Below are 19,426 nucleotides of genomic sequence, written 5' to 3'. Positions count from 1 at the left end.
GAAGGGGAGAGAAAGGGGGGAAACAGAGGTGCTAGAAGACAAGAGAGGGAGAGGAATTTATAGAGAGAGATGAGGGTCAAGGAGGTTAAACAGGGAGGAAAGGGAGGAGAGAGAAAATGGGGAAAGAGGCGAAGGGGAGGGGAATAGGGAATAAAATGGAATTTTAGAGGGTTAGTGGCGATTCTCGAGTTAGCCTGAGGATTTCACGCATGTTAAAAAGGCAGTTATTACACATGACACATAAGGGTGTAAAGCAATATCCTGGCCTCTGTTTTGGGGCAAGGAGCTGTGGTCAATGTCTCTCTCATGCCCCAAAACAGAGGCCAGGAGGATATTGCCTTGCACCGTTATGTGCCATATGTAATAACTGCCTCATAAGAGCCACTCAGCTGTATGTGCAGTCCCACTTTCATGGGATCCCCCTACCCTGTGCCTCTTATGGGGCCTGATCCAATTCTTATTGAAGTCAATGGAACACTTCCTGTTGACTTTGCTGGGTACTGGACGGGGTCCATACAGGGCTTTTCACCTGCAGATCTCAAAATGCGTAGCCTAGACAAACTTACATAAGATGGGTGCACAACTGGCTGGAAAATCATACTCAAAGAGGAGTTATCAATGGTTCACAGTCCAGCAATAGGGGAAACCGAGGCACAGGGAAGTCATTTTAAATTCTAATCCTGGCTTCCAAAGCAAAGCACTTGCAACTCCTCCCAGGGTGGTTTCATCCACAAACTTTATAAGTGTACTCCCTGTGCCATTATCCAAATCATTTATGAAGATATTGAATAGAACCAGGCTCCAGACAAATCCCTGCGGGACCCCCATCGATATGGCCTTCCAGCTGGACTGTGAACCATTGATAACTCCTCTTTGAGTATGATTTTCCAGCCAGTTGTGCACCCACCTTATAGTAGGTTTGTCTAGGCTATATTTCCTTGGTTTGCTTATGAGAAGGTCATGTGAGACTGTATCCAAAGCCTTACTAAAGTTGAGGTATATCACAGCTACTGTTTCCCCCATTCACAAGGCTTGTTACCCTGCCAAAGAAGGATATTAGGTTGGTTTGACATGATTTGTTCTTGACAAATCCATGTTGACTGTTACTATCACCTTATTATCTTCTAGGTGCTTACAAAGAGTTTGATGATTTGCTCCCATTATCTTTCTGGGTACCGAAGTTAAACTGACTGATCTATAAAAACAACAAGGAGTTTGGTGGCACCTGAAAGACTAACAGATTTATTTGGGCATAAGCTTTTGTGGGTAAAAAACCCACTTCTTCAGATGCACGAAAAGCTTATGCCCAAATAAATCTTTTGGTCTTTAAGGTGCCACCAGACTCTTTGTTGTTTTTGTGGATACTGACTAACATGGCTACCCCCTGATACTTGTCTGTTCTATATTTCTGTGGGTTGACCTTATTCTTCTTTTCATAGATAGGGACTACATTTGCCCTTTTTCAGTCCTCTGGGATCTCTCTCGTTCTTCATGAGTTCTCAGAGATAATCACTAATGGCTCAGAGATACTTCAGCCAGTACTGTAAGTCTTATAGGGTGTATTTTGTCTGGCCACGCCGACTTGAAGACATCTAACATGTCTAAGTAATTCTTACTGTGTTCTTTCCCTGTTTTAGCCTTGGATCCTACCCATTTACACTGATATTCACTATTTAGTGGTGCAATCACTGCTAATTTTTTTTGGTGAAAACTGAAACAAAAAAAGCATTTAACACTTTGGTCATTGCTGCATTTTCTGTTATTGTCTTTTCCTCCTCATTGAGTAACGGCCCTATTCTATCCTTAGTGGTCCTCCTCTAGCTTCTAATGTATTTGTAAGATGTTTTCTTGTTACCCTTTATATCCCTAGCTTATTTTGTGCCATGGCCTTTTTAATTTTGTCCCTACATGCCAGCGTTGTTTTTGTTTTTTATATTCAGCTTGAGTAATTTGACCTGGTTTCTACTTTTTGTATGACTGTTTTTTGAGTTTCAGGTCATTGACGATCTCCTAGTTAAGCCATAGTGGGCTCTTACCATATTTACTATCTTTCCTTCTGAGATGAAGATAGAAATGGGAGTCAGACCTGTTGAAAGGCTATGGATGGGGAAGGCTAAATGGGGTTAGAACAAGGCTGATGTCATGGTAGGTTTCGACTACAGACCACCTAACCAGGAAGAAGAAGTGAATGTGGCTTTTTAAAAACAACTAACAAAATCACCCAAAGCAGAACACTTGGTGGTGATGGGAGACTTCAGCTACCCAGACATCTGTTGGGAAAATAATACAACAGGGCCACAGGTTATACAACCAGTTCTCCGAATGCCCTGGAGGCAACTTTCTATTACAGAAGGTGGAGAAAGCAACCAGGGGAGAGGCTGTTCTCCCCTGGATTCTGACAAGTAGGGAGGAAATGGTTGAGAATTTGAGGCTTGGATGAAAGTGATCACAAAGTTGATAGAGTTTTTGCTTCTAAGAAACGAAAAGAGCAGCATAATGACAATGGACTTCAAGAAGGCAGAGTTTAGCAAACGCAGGGAATTGGTAGGTACAATCCCACGGGAAGCGAGTCGAAGGGGAAAAAGAGTTCCAGACAGTTGGCAGTTTTTTTAAAGCATCATTATTAAAGGCACAAGTGCAAACTATCCCAATGCACAAGAAAGATAGGAAGTAGGGTAAGAGATGGATATACACATGGTTGATGTGTTTTTATTTTTTAAGAGGACCCTTTCCTAGATCCTCCTGGGAACCTTCCAATAGCTTCACAGAGCCTCCTCCAATACTTTGATGAGAAAACCAGAGAAAGTTGGTTAAAATACTTGTATTTAAAGAGGCAGAAAATGTACAGTTAACGTTTGCATTTAACAAATAAAAAGAATGTCATGCTTCAGGCAGCCACTAAGTGGTGCTAAAAGACAGGGAGCTCAGGGCTCAGCTCTCCCTGGAGTATGAATTAACCATGATGATGATGATTTATTGTTTCACAGTTGGGGAACATCGAGAAGCCAGGTCCCTCTGCTGCAGAGCTTACAGTCTAAATGAGGAATATGACAGACAAATGAGAGCTTAATAATATACACCAGGAGGGGTCAGGAAGGATGATGGTTACAGGAATACAATTATATCTGAGTGGGTCCAAATTGTGGGGAATGGGGGGAGTGGTAATTGGCAGTTTCAGGCATAGAGGGAGAAGTCCAGGCAGATCTGAGACCCAAACGCTGCCCATATGTGGGACGCCTGGATGTCTCTGAACCCCCATGAGGAAACAGGGCTTTACATGGCTTTTTCTTGCTGTGAACTACAACACGGTCAGGTCTGATCCTGTCACTGATACTAGCAAGTACTCTGAAGAGTTACATTGTCCGCATGCGCTGTGAAAACTGAGTGGGTTTACATGCATTGATCAATAAATAAATCAGACACACATCATGAATAAATCCATAGCAATCAGTAGTTTACACAGACAAAATAAACGGGAAACTTCACTTTCAACGCAGCGGGTAGCTTGTGAAATCCTGCTGTACTGTTTAGATTAAGAACTTCTTATACCCAGGGTGACATCTTTGCTGTACCGCATCTATAATGAATAGTCCTCTTGTGGAGGGCACAGCCAGACCATAGCAAGGAGGCTAAAAGTCTCCAAAATGGAGCACGGTTTTCTGTCCCTCCTAAGGAGAAGGCCTTGTGTATCTTCATCTGAAACGTGCAACACAAGAATGCCCGCTGGCCTCAAGCCCTGCACAGGTTAGTCAATGGAATGGATACCTCCAGCAGTGCTGCTATGCTTGGTGGGTGTGGGAAATGGAACCCCAAATAATCACGGGGGTGAGGCGTAGGGCCGTTCCCATCAGGAGAGCGAATTGTGCGCCCGTCTGTAAATCGAGCAGAGTTTCTCTCTCAGAGTGAGGAAGGTGGGTCGTTCCTCAGCATTACCCTTCCAACACTCCAGCATGACGATATAGATCTCAGGAGGGCAAGTGCTTGGCCGGGGGAGGCGGTAGCCCATGCTGATTTGCTGTATGGTTTCTTGGTTTGTCATTCCTGTAAGGAAACAAGAAACTCCAATGACCCTATTCACCATCACGTTGTGGAGTTTATCCCCCCAAATGGCTCAGGGTGGCTCTGAAGAGTCTAGCTGGCCTGTATGGAACGGCTTTTCCATCACCATTCGATCCCTCATCAAGTGCACCTCCCATGTGTAGTGAAACCTGTGTCAAGCAACTATCAAGGCTGCCTCCTGGCTGTACCGTAGCAGCTCCATGCACTGTGCTGCAAGCCTCCTTTCCTGGCAGGAAGACTGGATGGCGGGGTGGCAGGAGCACACATTTCATCAGGGATATCTGCTGGATGTCGGTGAGGCGGGGAGCCAGAGGACAGCAGCCTTGTGTAAGGGGAGCACAACAAGGGTACATCTACACTGCAAAAAACCAAACCAATCCGTGGCACCAAGTCTCAGTCTAGGGCAATTGACTCAGGCTGGCAGCGCTTGTGCCACAGGGCTGAAAATAGCTGGATAGATATTAGGGCTCAGGTCGGAGCTGCAAGTCTCTCCCCCCTCGGCAGGTTTCAGAGCCTGGGCTCCAGCCCGAATGTCTATTCTTAGCCCCACAGTGCGAGCCCGAGTCAGTTGACCTGGGTTCTGAGAGTTGCGACCACAGGTGCTTTTCTTGTGTAGACGCGCCCTGAAGGACATTCTCTGAAAGAGCGTGGCACAGTATCCTCGAAAGGCAGCACAGCTGGTAAAGAGGAGGGGGAAGGGTGGGCACCATACCTTCATACGGGGTCTGCCCATACGTGAAGACTTCATAGAGCAGGATCCCATAGGACCAAACGTCAGATTTCAGTGAGTAGGTGTGGTAGTTTGCTACTTCTGGTGCTGTCCACTTCACTGGGATTTTGGTGCTGCCGCTGGTGGAATAAATATCGTCCTAAAAAGCAGCAGGAGATGGGCCATGAGCGAAGGGGAAATAACAAACACAATATCCCCTCTCTCAAAGGCACGGGGGCAGGAGAAGCCTAAGCTGCTATCTCAAGTAACCCTTACTAGCCCCACAGCTCTCTCTCTCCAATGGTGCACTCGTTTCCGGGCCGACACTGATTGTGTCCTGCCACATGCGATGTAACTGGAGACCATGTTTCAGTACCTCGGTCTAGCTGTAGCTCTCGGCATTGTCAACCTGGGACAGCCAAGGCTGGATCCCTGGTGCTAGTTTCTCATCCTCTAGGCAGGCAGAAAAGTCAGTGTTTGGGGAGAGGTGGAGTTGTCTGTTCTGTGGCATTCAAAGGCAACCCCTCCAGCCAGTTAATCAGCTGTATCTAAGTCTAACCAGCTGGTAGGATGGTGCCACCTTGTAAAAGCCTCAAGGGTGGGGCTAACAGGTTCCAGTGTGAATTGGGGCTTTGAAACTGGGAGCCCCTTGGGGACAGGGAAGGGAATGTGGAAATAAGCAAGGCAAAGGGACCAACAGCTTCCAGCAGACCAACCTTGAGGAGCCTGGCGAGTCCAAAATCGGCGATTTTGCAGGTGAGGTTGTCTCCCACAAGGATGTTCCTAGCGGCCAAGTCCCTGTGAACGATATGCTGTTCTTCAAGGTACGTCATCCCATCGGCCACCTGGCAAGCAATGCTCATCAGGTGGAGTGTGCTCAGAGCCCTCCCTTCCAGACCTGTTAAACCAGTGATCGAAGGACCAAAATCACTTTCTGTTTTAGGCTGATCCATTAAAACCCTCACAGAGCACGTTATGGAATCAGTACATCCTTGCTGGGAAAGAGACCTGCTGCTAGGAACTGACAAAATAAACACGTTATGAACGTGTGCAGCCTTTGTTATTCAGCCCCCACTTCTGCAAAGCACTCACGCACACACTTAACTTTGAGCACGTGCAGGTTCCCCTTGACTTCCATGTCTGTAAAGTTAAGCGTGTGTTTCAGTGCTTGGCAGGCGCTGGACCCCTGTGAGCTCTGTTGCAGTGAGGAAGGTGGTCCTCATAAGGAGTATGGTAGGAGTATGAGCCACTGTTAGGAGTATGAGCCATGGAGTCTAACTCTTGGCTGGGAGTTGTGTTTCAGAACCCATCCTACTTAGGAATTGCTGCTCCTTGGATAATGAGTCCTGCTGGATCCATAGCCCCAAAGGAGGTCCCATTAGTCAATGGCGGATGTTACCTAGTAAAGAAGAGGTCCCAGCTGGGAGCTGTGTGACTTGTTTCCCTAACGACTATTTCCTGGTTGGGGGAATGAAAGAAAAGAATGAGAGAAATAAACACCACAGGCATGTTCTTCGTGCAGTTTCAGGGCTGACTCATCAAGATGGCAACAGGAGACTTGCCTTTTTATCCGTTTCAGATGCCAGTGCCCAAGGGACAAGTTTTGGCAATTCGCTTCCGACAGAGGTTGTGGCCGAGCAGGCTGGGGAGCTGAAAACTCACTCTCCCAGTCCCCCGGTGAAAGAACCTCCTTTGGAGTCGGTGAACAACAAAGCAGCACGCCATTCGGACTGCGCGAATGTCTCAATGCGCCATGGCAACTCTTCTTAGAGAGGGGCGTCAAGCGACGGCAGGAGTTCAAACCTGCAGGAGCTTTGAGGAAGCCTATGCCTTGTCGACATACACAAGTTGTACTGTTTTCACTACACCGGTATAGTCCGAGCACTACCGCCCTCCATAAAGGAAGGGGAATAAACTGTACTGGAATAAGACAGCATTATACGGATATAACCCACACGAGGTATTATTCTAGTATATATATTTCAGTAAAACAATCACCCCCGACCAAGTGAGTTATACCAGTACAAAAAATGGTGTGAAGACCAGGCCTTACATTCAGATCTGGGTGCTCAGGACTATTGAGACTTTTCTGCAAAGAGGCCCATTGCATAGTTACCGGTGGTAGGGGCGAGGGCTTCTGTAAGAGGTTTAAATTAAAAATGGCGAATTGTCCCTGGCCGACGTATGGTGAATTAGAATGTACCCGGGGCTGAATTCTGCTTTCAGTTACACTGGGGTAAGCATGGAATTGCTCCGATTGGGGTGGAGCCGCCCTGCCTTCGCCCCAAAGTACATGAGAGCAGAGCTCGGCGGGCTGCCTCTTTTGATGGTAGCGCGTTGTCGCCGTTTTAATTTGGGCAGGGTGGAGGCACCCGACTGGGCCCTGCAGTCCCTTCGAGGTGCTCTTGAGTGCTGGGAGACTCGAGTTCCAAGAGCAGCACTGCCACACGGGGGGAGGGATAGCTCAGTGATTTGAGCATTGGCCTGCTAAACCCAGGGTTGTGAGTTCAATCCTTGAGGGGGCCATTTAGGTATCTGGGGCAAAAATTGGGGATTGGTCCTGCTTTGAGCAGGGGGTTGGACTAGATGACCTCCTGAGGTCCCTTCCAACCCTGATATTCTATGATTCTATGACTCCCTGCGCAGCGCTTGGCATTCAGGGCCGGGTGGTACTGACCGCTGAGGTAGCTCTCCAGGTTGCCTTTCCTCATGAGTTCGGTGACTATGTACAGGGGCTCGCCCACAGAGCAGACCGCATGGAGCTGGATCAGCCTCTCGTGCTTCAGCCGCTTCAGGTTCTGAATCTCTTTGGTGAAGTCTTCCGCCTTCATGTCAGCTGTGGAGGAAGCCGAGACGTTTCCGGGGTGAGTGCGTTTCTCGCTACGTTCATCCCTGCCATTCATAACTTGCCTTTCTCCATGTGGCTGCGGGAGCTTTCCAGCCCCGCCCCCAATCCGCGTCTCTCACGGCTCACGCACCCCATCCCCTCACAGCTCATTAACAATAACATTTATTGAGGTTGTTCTCGTTAGGACTGAGATGCCATTTTCAGGTAGCTGCTGAGTGCAGAAGGGCCTTCCACACTAGTGGCTCTCAACCTGGGGTAAGCCTGCCCCTGGGGGGACGCAGAGTCTTCCGGGGGTACATCAAGGCATCTAGATATTTACCTAGGTTTACAACAGGCTACATAAACAGCACTAGCAAAGTCAGTACAAACTAAAATTCCTTACAGACAAGGACTTGTTTATACTGCTCTATATACGATACACTGAAATGTAAGTACAATGTTTATATTCCAATTGATTTATTTGATAATATATGGTAAAAATGAGAAGTCAGCAATTGTTCAGTACTAGTGTGCTCTGACATTTTTGTATTTCTATGTCTGATTTTGTAAGCAAGGAGTTTTTAAGTGAGGTGAAACTTGGGGTACACAAGACAAATCAAACTCCTGAAAGGGGGACAGTACCCTGGAAAGGTTGAGAGCCCCTGTTCCACACAACAGTGCAGTGTCTTACCATGAGGCCTCCAGAGTGATGGGGGGTAAGGGGGGAGGAAGCCATTTTGTAAAGGCCTCAGCGTAGATAGGACCGGATTTTCGAATGGGTGTATGCAGATGTGTGGATGTTTGGCATGCACCTCGCTTCCAGGCAAGTAGCCTTACTGAGCTAGGGTTGCCCGACTAAGCCAGGCAGGAAGTCCTATCGACAGTTAGTTTATTCAGTCTGATTGTTTACATGAAAGGTTGGGTGATCAAGGGGGAAATGAAACAGACTGGAGAGATCTTTCATGGCAGTGAGTGAAAGAGGCAAGGTGGCACATGGTTAATGTTCCCTGCCTTCGCGTCCACGCACCTTGTTTTATGATTTTGATGGCAACTGGGACCATGTTCTTCCACAATCCTTCCCACACCTCTCCGAAGTATCCTTCCCCCAGTTTCCTCCCGAGGGTGAATTCTGAACGGGGCCGTTCCCATGCATCTCTCATTGGAGGTGTCTGTATTAAACGTATAGAGACACAGAACATTTCATTTCAGGCCTATGCCATCCAGCTAGTCAGGTAGAGGCAGCTTTATGAACCAGGGCAGACCTGGGCATAGGCTGAGAAAGCAACCGAAGTCAGCATCCAGTCCAGTCCCAAACAGCACCTCTTCATCCTGATTCTCCTCAGTTACATGTGCACTTCTGACCCTCAGATGTGTCCCAGAATCCTTTGCTGTGGCTGCTGCCTTTGGAGCACTGGCCACATTTGGGAGCCAGAGATGCCCATGAGAACAGAACTTGGAGACTGCAGGATCTGCCACCATTTTAGGACCAGGAACTACAAAGGCTCAAGGGATACTAAGGGCTCTGGTTTCTCTCGGGAGGCAGTTAGGTCTCACAGGAAGCGTGAAGGCAGAGAAGCTGCTGGAAGGGGTATGTAGCAGGAAGCAGCCGCTCAGATCACAGAGAGACCATCCCATCTGCACCATTAATATTGATTTGTATGTTAAGAGGGTGCTCAGTGAAGCTATAGGAAACTGGTCTCTGTCCCCTGCAAATTAAACTTCTCGGTAGAGCTGGTTGAAACTTGGAGTTTCTGTTCCAGAGGAAGTTCCTACATTTCAAATTCTTTTTCACTCCGAATTGGAACCAATGACCTTAAAGATGGCCTTGAATATGGAGTAAGCATTTGAGAAAGCCCTGTGCAATTCAACTTGAAGAAAGGGAAACCAGATAAAAGCCGCAGAACAAGAGAGACTCCTTAACCTTATAATTAACACAGCAGAGCTGAAAGCAAAGAGGCTGATGGATGGATAAGAGGGCAGCTATATTAAAAGGACACTTAAACCTTTCATTTAATAAAGTGTCAAAAGTTGAGCTGCTCAAAAAATTATGGACACATTTCTGTGAAAAAATGCTGAAAAAAATGTTTTTCATTTTCACCATTTTTTCACTGAAAGACTTTTTTATTTCTGTTGGCAGAATGAACATGGATTTTTTTTTTTCATTCTGGCCCCATTTCTCCCACTGGAGAATGTTTATAGTTTTCGGATTCATTTTTTTTTTTTTTTGGCTCCAAAACAAAAAGAATGCAACCAGTTCTACAAGAAACTGCCTGCATTGTCCTTCAGAATGCCTCTGTTCTAATGGCCACCATATCCCCTAGCAAATCACCTGCTCCCTACCCCATCACAATCACAGAACAAGTTACAAGACTAAAATGAAATAACGAAGAAAGAAAACGGCCAAGGCCAGCAAGCAAATGGTGAGCATCAGGTTTAAGATGAGGGTAAGAGTGAAAGAAACTAGTTGACACTAGTGTTGTGTACACAGACCTTAGGGATGCAGGGCTGTAACAAGGGGCTCTGTACAACTTTCCAGTTTATGGTGTAAAAGGTGAGCAGTTCCTCCATGTTGGGGAAAGTGTGTCCCTTTTGTATGTACAGACCTCCGTCGGGCTCCTTACAGATCCGGAAATGACTGACTTTAGCATGATTACGGACTGCAAGAGAAAAACCAAAGGAGAAATTGAAACAGAGTTCAGTGACCCATGCAACCAGCACTAGTCCCCTCTTGAGCATTGCTGGCTCTGGCCTCAGTTTGGCTCTCATTTACACCAGAGTAACAACACTGACTTCCATACTAAAGAAGTTCAGCCTACATAGTTTATCCAAGAGGTGGTTAACAGGTGACTTGGTCTATAAATGGTCTCTAAATACTAAAGCATGGCAGAGATTTGATAGTAGACAGCTCTTTATCTAGCAGACCAAGGCCAACGAGATCCAATGGTTGGTAGCTAAAGCTAGACAAATTCAGACTGGAGGTAAATTTTTAACAGGGAGGGTAATTAACCATTGGAACAATTTACCCAGGGACATGGTGCGATCTCCAATCACCTGAAGTCTTTCAATCAAGACTGAATATCACTGTACGCAAGTTTGCAAACAGAGTTTATGGGCGTGATGCAGAAATTACTGGGGTGAGGGTCTTCATCTTGTGTCATGCCAAAGGTCAGACTAAGTGATGCATTAAAAATCTATGAATTTACATCACTGTAAATGAGACCTGAATCAGGCCTTGATAGCTTAAAGCCGGAATTTCTTTTTTTATATAATCCACAGATCAATAGAACAATCCACTGGAAATAAACCCTGTGGCTAAGGGCTATGAAGCTGTCTTATGAAGCTGTCAATTGTTTATGGCTTTCCTATCCCTGAATGAGAGCATTGTACTTTGCTTTCCCACAGTGATTCAGCGATCAATATTTGCATAGATACGCAGGGCGTTCAATGGCTATTGGAGTGGCTTTCTGTCCCTTTTCAGAGCTGAAGTGAATCCATCTTAACAGGATGCTATAAACCACTTTAAACACATCCAAGCTCTTTCCTGCATGTTGGTGAGCCCAGCTCCACAGGCAGAATGTTCCTTCACCCAGGGGCTTCTCCCACTTGCATGTGGTACATGCTGATCACTTCCCTTTCCCCTCATCTTACCAAATCTACAGCTGGGGCTGGCACAGCCCAGGGAAGGGCGACCGAGAGAGAAAGGAACCTAAAACTGACCCCACCAAAAAGTGCCTTGAGACTGCTCTAAATTATGCCAGGGGTGAATTTGGCCTCTGGCAGGCCCCCAGGATGGAGGTAGGTGGCAAGGTGGCTCACGACCATCTTCACTTCCCTTCCCCACCAGCTGTGCCACCCTGTGCTCCTGGGCAGCGCTGAGCCCCCTTTGTGGCGCGAGGGCAGAAATGAGCCACAGACAGCAGCAGGGCCGGACTTTGCAGAGTGCTGGGGGTTACCTGACAGAGAATACTCCCCCCGGCTACTCTCGCTGTCGCGGATGAGGAAGGAGCCGTGTTGATTGGGCGGTGAGAGAAGGAGCTGCTGGGCCTCATTTCGACTGACTCCACTGAAGTACCAGCTGCAAGAAAGACAAATGGCCGATCAGAGCGACTGAGCCCTCAGGACAGACCCTCGCTGCGCCCGGGCCCCGAGAGGCATTGAGACGAGAGGAGTCAGAGTAAAGCCCAATAATGCACCGAAATGGGCAGCGTGAACCGTGCTGGGCTCTGCACCGTGTGGCTGCAGCTGGCTCCGTTTAGCCATAGCATGCGCCAGGGGACAAGTGACGGAGGGTCAGGTCCTCAGCTGGGGTCAATCAGCAGCTCTGCACGGACTTCGACAGAGCTATGCTGATTGACACCAGCTGAGGGTCTGGCCCAGGTGGGCTCATGGGCACTGCTGTGTTTTATGCAGAAGGTGGTGTGATACGGGAGTGATGGGCACCAGTAAAACCTCCTAAGGCAGATAATAAAAGACGTGCTGCAAAAAAACTCCAGCCCCCTGAATACTAGCAAGTAAAAAATGGGGTGGCCAGTGCCCAGGGTGCACAAGAGAGAAATGCACCTTTTCCTTCTTTTCCTAGAAGAAGAGCTGTCTGCTGCAGCAGGAACAACCTGCATGGGCTAGGTTAATGCACAATGCACAGGCACAGACCAGCCTTTGCATGTATCAGCCCAGGTTCGAGGAGGCCTGCAGGGAATAGAAGGTCTCCGGCTCCCCCTAGATGTGAAGAGGGCAAAGTGACTTTCCCTCACCCGCGGGCAGGGTTAATTTGCATATTTACCACTTGTTTGGGTGTTGCTGAAGTGGTGTGCTCTGGCCTTTCTTAGGAATGGCGTTTAGTGGGTTATATTGGTGCATAACTGCGTATGCTCATGTGAGCATGGACGTGGGGCTGGATGCGGAGTCCAACCAACCATTTCCTTTGTTTTGAAAAGACCTCGTCATCTGTAACCCAGCCCTGCTTAGCCCACTGACCGCCTGGTGCGAGGGATGCCCACGTGAAAGCCAGAGACAAGGTCTGCTAGTTTACAGTGCTCATGCTCACGGGTACTCAAGGAGCTGCCCTTTGATGTCGATTTCAGTTCAGTAATGTACATTGTGGCTGCACATGTACAAGCCAGCAGTGCAGTTTGCTAGCTTCACCCACCCTCATTGTGGAGGCATGAGCCCCAGTATTGAAGGAGCTGCCCGTTGATGTCAATTTCTTAATTTATAATGTCGCTCCCCGGACTGGTCACATCAGACGCACACACTGTTTTCCTAATGTCTCCCACACAGCTTCCTTCCCCTTGGGTATCAACCATGTTACATTCATTCCCTGCCCTCTGCAGAGGCTTTGTATGTCTCATGTGGCACAAAAGGAGCAGAAACCCCAGTCCCCAGTGCCAGTGCTGAGGGTTGGCCAGAAACTGCTTGTATCCAACCCCCCGGTGGCAGGGTTGAACAGAAGGTCAGGATGCCAGATGTTCTCCCCATGTCCCCACCGAGCTGGAATAGCAGAGATGCTGGTTCTTGGGTTCCAGCCCACACTACCTGTGGTTATCACTATTTGTGTTTGTGCAACTGCCTAATGAGCAGCAGAAGAGCTGATTTACAGTGCAGAGACAGGAGAACCCGCAAACAATCGCACCACAAACAATCACACCCTTTGATGTCATCGCTAACCTTTGCGCTCAGAGGCTGCTGAATGATTTGCTCAGTTTCACCGGGGCCTTTTGTTATCTGGTATCACAGCTTGTTAATGCCAAACTATTTCCTTCATTCTTTGGACTCTGGAGGAGAGTACAGGAAAGCCCGGCACTTTGCCCCAGATAAGAGCAGATCTTTAGAACCAATGGCGTCTGCTATAAATACTTAACTCCACCAAAGATACCGGCCATGTTGATCTTAATTCAGCAGTTAAGGAAGCAGGAAGAATTAGAAGGGTTTGGTAGCATCTAAAATAAGGCACTTATTTGCCCTTCAGTTCTAGAAAATCCAGGTTCAAATATGGATTAGGTCACAAGTGAAAATGTGCCAGTTGTCTTTCCTCTATTTGCCCGTCACAAAACTACCCTTTGTGCTTGGCAAAATGCCGTACAATCGTCAGTCTCTGACCAAAGGAGGTCTAAGATTGGAATAGCAAGGCAGGGCTGCAGGTCAGGTGTGAGGTGCTGTGGGCAGAGCTGTGCTAGGTGTCCTATTGGGGACAGGACCTTTAAGGGCTGAGTTTCCCAGACACAGTGCAGGCAGGGCTCCAGGAAGCTCGTTGTTACAGGCAGAGCCAATTGCAATTGGACACAGAATGCAGCAGAACTCTTGCAATCTCCTTAAGTGTGGAGACTTAACTCACTAAACATCACACAAGGGACATTTTGCACAGTCCCTGCCCAGAGCCAGCCTTGTCTCCAACCAGGACTATCCCATCTTAACACGCATGGGTACTAAAATGTGTATGCGCAAATGTATACGTGGCCATTCAGTGTGTGTAAGGGTTCAGGGGGCCAGGAACAATATCATGTGTCTCTTCTCACCACTCTTCTAATTATTACATCATTTATTTGTATTACCATAGTGCCTCTGAACCCTAGTTGTGAAGCAGGGCTTCATTGTGCTAGGCGCTGTACAAACCCAGAAAGAGACGGTCCCTGCCCCAAGGAGTTTACAATGTAAGTACTAACCTAAACTGCACTGCTCCTAAAATCCTGCCGGTCAGGCATTCTGATGGATGCAAGTGGATCCCGGCTCCGTCCTCCCCCTCCAACTCCTCTAGTGCTATAATTTGTGCAAATCTATTGTTAAAAATCATCTGGAAAAGGGTCAGAGGTCATCGCTTCCCAGCCAATATGTGAGTAAAGGCGGTTGCCAGGGTACTAGAGGCCATTGCTGCAGAAAGCTGCACTGGTGTTTGTTACAAAGGGATGAGCAGTGAAAGGGTCTGTTAGTATCCCTGCACACCCCCATGCAGGCACTGGGAGAGGCTCCCAGAAGGTGTTGGGTGAATGGCGACCCTGAGCCTGCATTTACCAGGGACTTGATCCATCCAGCAGCGTCGTATACTCAGCCCAAGGCACAGCTGGCGTTTCTTGTTCTTGTTTGTTCTTGTTGGGAGGGGCAGGGGGGAAGACAGGTTGAGCCTGTCCTGGGACCCAGGGTTGGTGTAACTGCACAGAAGGGAGATGGAAAGGGATTATTTGCCTCAGCTGCAAGCACTGATGTGGTGTGGATCTGACAGGCTCTTCGTCTCGCTCCCCCGCAACCGGCTCACTTGCAATACACCCAGCTAGCTGAGGAAAGCTGCTTCCCCCCCAGGCTGTTAGCATAGTCCCCCCTCTCGTCTCTTCACTTAGCGTGACGGTTCTGGGCAAGCTGCAAGCGCACATACACCCCGTAAATGAAAAATGAATCTAGGTTGCCAGGCATGGGGCCAGGCGGTGCCCTCAAGCCCCCCGCCTGCAATGGGAGCAGAATCACAGCATCACCGGCAGGCCGCAGGTGAAGACAACCCACTGCCCGGCTGCATAGGAGGGTGCGGAGCGAACACGCTGTGGGGAGCAGGCAGCTCGTCGGCAGACCCCTGGCCTTCCAGCTGCTATGTTACACCTGGGTGGCTGGAGAGCAGCGGCTGGTGGCCGGAGAGCGGCAGCTAGTGGCCAGGTGCCCAGCTGTGAAGGCAGTGCCCCTCCAGCAGCAGTAAGGGTGGCCATACCATACCAGGCCATCCTTACTTCTGCCCTGCTGCTGGTGGTGACTCTGCCTTCAGAGCTGGGCTCCCGGCCAGCAGCCGCTGCTCTCCGGCAGCCCAGCCCCGAAGGCAGCGTCGCCGCCAGCAGCAGCGCAGAAGTAAGGTTAGCAGTACCACAATCCCCACCCCTCCCAATAACCTTGCAAGCCCCGGCCCCCCCGAACTCCTTTTTGGGTCAGGACCCCTAAAATTATGACGCTGTGAAATTTCAGATTTAAATAGCTGAGATCATAAAATGTAGGATTTTAAAAATCCTATGACCGTGAAACTGACCAAAATGGACCGTGAATTTGGTCGGGCCCTATATATGGGCCTCAACTCAGCCATCAGTCTTGCACCCCCAGATAACTAGGGGCAGGTGGTAGGGTGCAAACAATTGCAGGCGTATTTGAGAATACGTGGATACGTAGGTGGGAGTCCCAAAAAGCATTCAGCGGCGGCACAAGGCTTCTGCCACGGAGATGCGGAGTTTTGCCACTGGATTTCAGTGAGCTAGGTCAGTGGTCTCCAAAGTGGGGTGCGTGCACCCCAGGGGGGGCGCCAGAGGATTCCAGGGGGTGCGTGGCAGGAGGAGTGTCACCTGACAGCACTCCGCCGTTTTTTTTCTTCGCCTGCAGCAGGTCTTCCCCTCCAGCAGCAGGCCTGTGGCAGGTCTTGCCTCCTTTTTTCTTCGGCAGCACGCCTACGGCAGGTCTTCCCCTCTCCTTTCTTCGGTGGCACTGGGGCGTGCGCGATCCAAAAACTTTGAAGACCACTGAGCTAGGTGACCGCTTCTGAAAGTCCCACTCTACCAGGTGTGTGGGGGTGCAGCCAGTGATTTGGGTGACTCCGTGAGATCAGATTCTTTGCTCCTGCAAAACTGCACTCACGAGACTATTTGGTAACAAACTCAGAAGCCGCTTTTCAGAAATCGGGACGCTGGTGCGTACACCCCACTAATTTCTCTCTGCCACACAGGTTATTGCTGGCTGCAGATTATTAAAGGAACTATGAATTGGTGAGGCAAGAAAGTGAGGAATACATAGCATCAACGAAGCCAAGCATGCTCCACAGGTTAAGGATCAATTTCCTCCACATAGGAGTACTAATGACTTTTACTCCTCTCCTGGAATTATTCTAAATCAACTACTCTTTTCACGGGGCCCATGAATGAATTTGTCAACGAAGCTTTGCCTGAACCTGCCTTCTGCTGTCCTGGTGAGTTGCCAGTCGTAACAGCTAAACTGCACTGTGGGTTTATGCTCTAGACAAGCACTACCACAAACATTGTCACTCCTGATCCAAACTGAGGTTTGATACCACCAGCAAGAAAAGGTGGGTTCCTTTACTCCATGTGCCATCTGTAATACAGGTGTGAAACACAGGTGTGCTGGTAAAGACTGACCCAGCCCCAATCAGTGGATGAGGGTCTGGACTACACAAGTGTCATGCCCCTGGCATCTGACAGGCATCGGGATGTACTGATGGCTACCGGTACAATGCCCACCCTGCCATTGATACTAGGGCTTGGATGGGGTTGTGTGGAGAGTTGGGGGAATTTTTATTTTTTGGCAAATACTAAAATCACTGAAAAAATGCAGGTTTGGGGTGACCGACCCTACCTGTGAATTCAGATTGAATCTGGTGACCAGATTTTTTGTCTGGACAAAAAAAAAAAAAAAAAAAAAAATTAGGGAAAACAATTCAAAAATGGCAAAACCAGTTTGTTGAGAAACTGCTGATCCCTTTGATCTACACAATTTTTTTCATTTTGATGAAAACCCTCCCCAAAAATCCATTTTTTTCTTGTATTTTTCAGTCCAGCTCTACCTGGAGCCTGATGAAAAGAAACGGAGTTCATCAGTGCTGAAAACCCTGTATTCTGGTCGTATCCCACCACCATTTTTTTAGTCGGTGTCCTGTCTATCTGATCTCAGTGAGACGGAGAGATGGAACGGAACCCTATTTATTTTAAAATGCAAAGTGGTTTCACTTTGAAAACTGACTGTGGTGTGTATCGGATGCTGTCACCCACATTCCACCCCTTTGACTCCATATTCAGGAAGATAAGTAAGAGCTCAGCTGCCACTTGAGTAGACTTGAAAGACCGGAGGAGAAACTTTTCCTGGGACTTCACTCGGAGTTTTCGCAATGCTTGCTTCCAGCGTGTGTGTAATATGCTAATGGTACTGACTGACTCATGGGCCTGATACTGGCAGAACGGAAGTGTCTCAGGTGTGCTTCACAATGCACGTCGGACCTGGATCATTGTGAGCGGGGAAAGAAACGCTGCCTTATAGAATAGTAAATTCACCCGCCCACTGGGCAGGAAGAGGTTAATGTTCTCACCTTAAAATCAGCAGCTGTGAAGGTGTTGCTGGGGAGCTGTTGGCGGGGTGGAGGAGTGGTTTGCCAGAGTAGCTTGCTGCTGCTGGAGCTCCACAACACCCTCCCCTTGGGCCAGTGCTGGAGCTGGAGAACTCGACTGGCCCGTGGCTGTGCCGAAACAGGGGTTTTGTCTGGTGGGGCTCGGGGGTTCAGCAGGGCAGCTGCCTCCCTCTGCCAAGCTTGCCACAGCTGTCTGCTTAGCCTCATCCCCCACAGCCTGCTGCCCGCAGTCCGGGAGAAGAGGACAAGCAGCGGTTTGGGGGACTGATGCAGCCCAAAGGGGGATTAAAAGCCTTGTTTACACACAGCTCGCATTGCTTTAATCAAACCAGTCTAACCCGCCTCGTCTAAAGGGCAGCTATACCACTGGAAAGGTGATGTATCCTGGCACGGTGTATTCTCAAACAGGAAGGGGAACAGCTATACCTGGGACAAGACCCCTTCAGACTGGTATCAATGTGTCCAGGCTGGGGGTTTTACCAGCATCACTATTTCAGTTAAAAGAAAATAATCACACCCTAACCGACACCAGTACAGAACCTGCGAGTGGAGCAGGCCCTTGGCAGCCACCTGCCAGGGATCATTATTATTTGTATTACCGGAGCACCAATGAACCCCCGGCTTGGAGCAGGACCCCGTTGTGCTAGGTGCTGTACAAACAGAACAAACAGCTCAGACATCTCTCTGTTTGGCCTGGAACTGTGCAGTGCACCAGTTCCACTTGCAGCCCAATAACCGTGGTGTGCCGTAGGCCCTGACTACTGACAATACCAAATGCAAATTACAAATAAAAGAGAGACAAGACAATGCTACAGTTCGAGCTGATCGGGGACAGCCTCAGTGTAGAGGCAGCAGGCCCAGCCTTTGTTCTTTGTCCCTAGCTGGGAGGACAGCTTTCAGTTCTGCCAGGCCTTAGATCAATATATAGCACTGGTGCCGGGAGATCCAGCTTGCCAAGTTTCCCCCTGCTTTGTGCTTCATTTACAAAAGATTATCCCCACACAAGCCACAGTGAAGAGCTGGTACTTACAGCTGATGGGAGGTTTCCTTGTTGATCCTTGCCACGTAATTAGTAGGGACGTAGCCCAGCGCTGGTTCCCCCGAAAGCCTCCTGGCTAAGACATATTCCCCCTCTTCTTTGAGGACACAGAGTTTGTCTCCTCGGCTGACGCTCAGCTCCTCTGCACTCCTGGCTCTGAAATCATACAGTGCACTAAAGAGAGAGGAGCTGGGGAGGACAGGATCTGGCTCTAGGTCTGGCCGCAGGGCAACAGGATCAGGCGCAAAATCCCCCTGTGAGGGCCTGTCAGCAGAGACGGTGTTTGGCCAGAGTTTGTTCCACAAGGAAGTCAGGAAGGTCAAGCGCTTCCTGACATGTTGTTCCATCCCTGTTCCCAACAAAGCTGTGTCCAAGCGTGAGGCCGCTATGCTATAGCATTTCTCCACAGCAGAGCAGGGACTTTTGGTCCCATGTCTTTAGTCCTGAGCTCTGCACATCATCTGTTCGAATCAACGCTCAGGGGCGTGTGATGCCAGCTCAGTGCTGAAACAGGCACCTGTGCTGTCTTTAGCTGAGAACTTCCTACTTCTGAAAGTGAAACGAGAAGATCAGGTGTAACTCGTTGCTGGCTGGAGCCATAGGCTCAGACCTGCACACACATCTGGCCTTACAATCACAGCTGGAGTTTGCTTCATTAGTCAACTCTGTTTACACTTTAAGAAGCAAGGGAATCTTTTGAAC

At 48.7% G+C, this 19,426-nt stretch overlaps 1 protein-coding gene across 1 annotated transcript; it reads right to left on the bottom strand.

Moving 5' to 3' along the window:
• Nucleotides 1–3,847: 3,847 nt before the first annotated feature.
• On the bottom strand, nucleotides 3,848–19,071 carry SRMS (src-related kinase lacking C-terminal regulatory tyrosine and N-terminal myristylation sites). Its single transcript, XM_074970504.1, has 8 exons — nucleotides 18,716–19,071; nucleotides 11,549–11,670; nucleotides 10,086–10,252; nucleotides 8,623–8,764; nucleotides 7,446–7,604; nucleotides 5,485–5,666; nucleotides 4,772–4,928; nucleotides 3,848–4,041 (listed from the first exon to the last, which is right to left on the bottom strand). The coding sequence occupies exons 1-8, from the start codon at nucleotides 19,069–19,071 to the stop codon at nucleotides 3,848–3,850; spliced, it is 1,479 nt and encodes a 492-aa protein (XP_074826605.1).
• Nucleotides 19,072–19,426: the final 355 nt, after the last annotated feature.

This window comes from Natator depressus, chromosome 13 (assembly GCF_965152275.1).
Source record: "Natator depressus isolate rNatDep1 chromosome 13, rNatDep2.hap1, whole genome shotgun sequence".
Lineage (NCBI taxonomy): Eukaryota > Metazoa > Chordata > Testudines > Cheloniidae > Natator > Natator depressus.
This window is presented reverse-complemented; position numbering and strand designations above follow the sequence as displayed.

Excerpts from the sequence above, each read along its gene's own strand:
- SRMS (XM_074970504.1), bottom strand. The coding sequence starts at position 19,071 with ATGGAACAACATGTCAGGAAGCGCTTGACCTTCCTGACTTCCTTGTGG. Across the intron at positions 10,253-11,548 it reads GGGGGAGTATTCTCTGTCAG|TCCGTAATCATGCTAAAGTC; the intron begins GTAACCCCCAGC and ends TTTCTCTTGCAG. Across the intron at positions 4,929-5,484 it reads GACTCGCCAGGCTCCTCAAG|GACGATATTTATTCCACCAG; the intron begins GTTGGTCTGCTG and ends GCTGCTTTTTAG.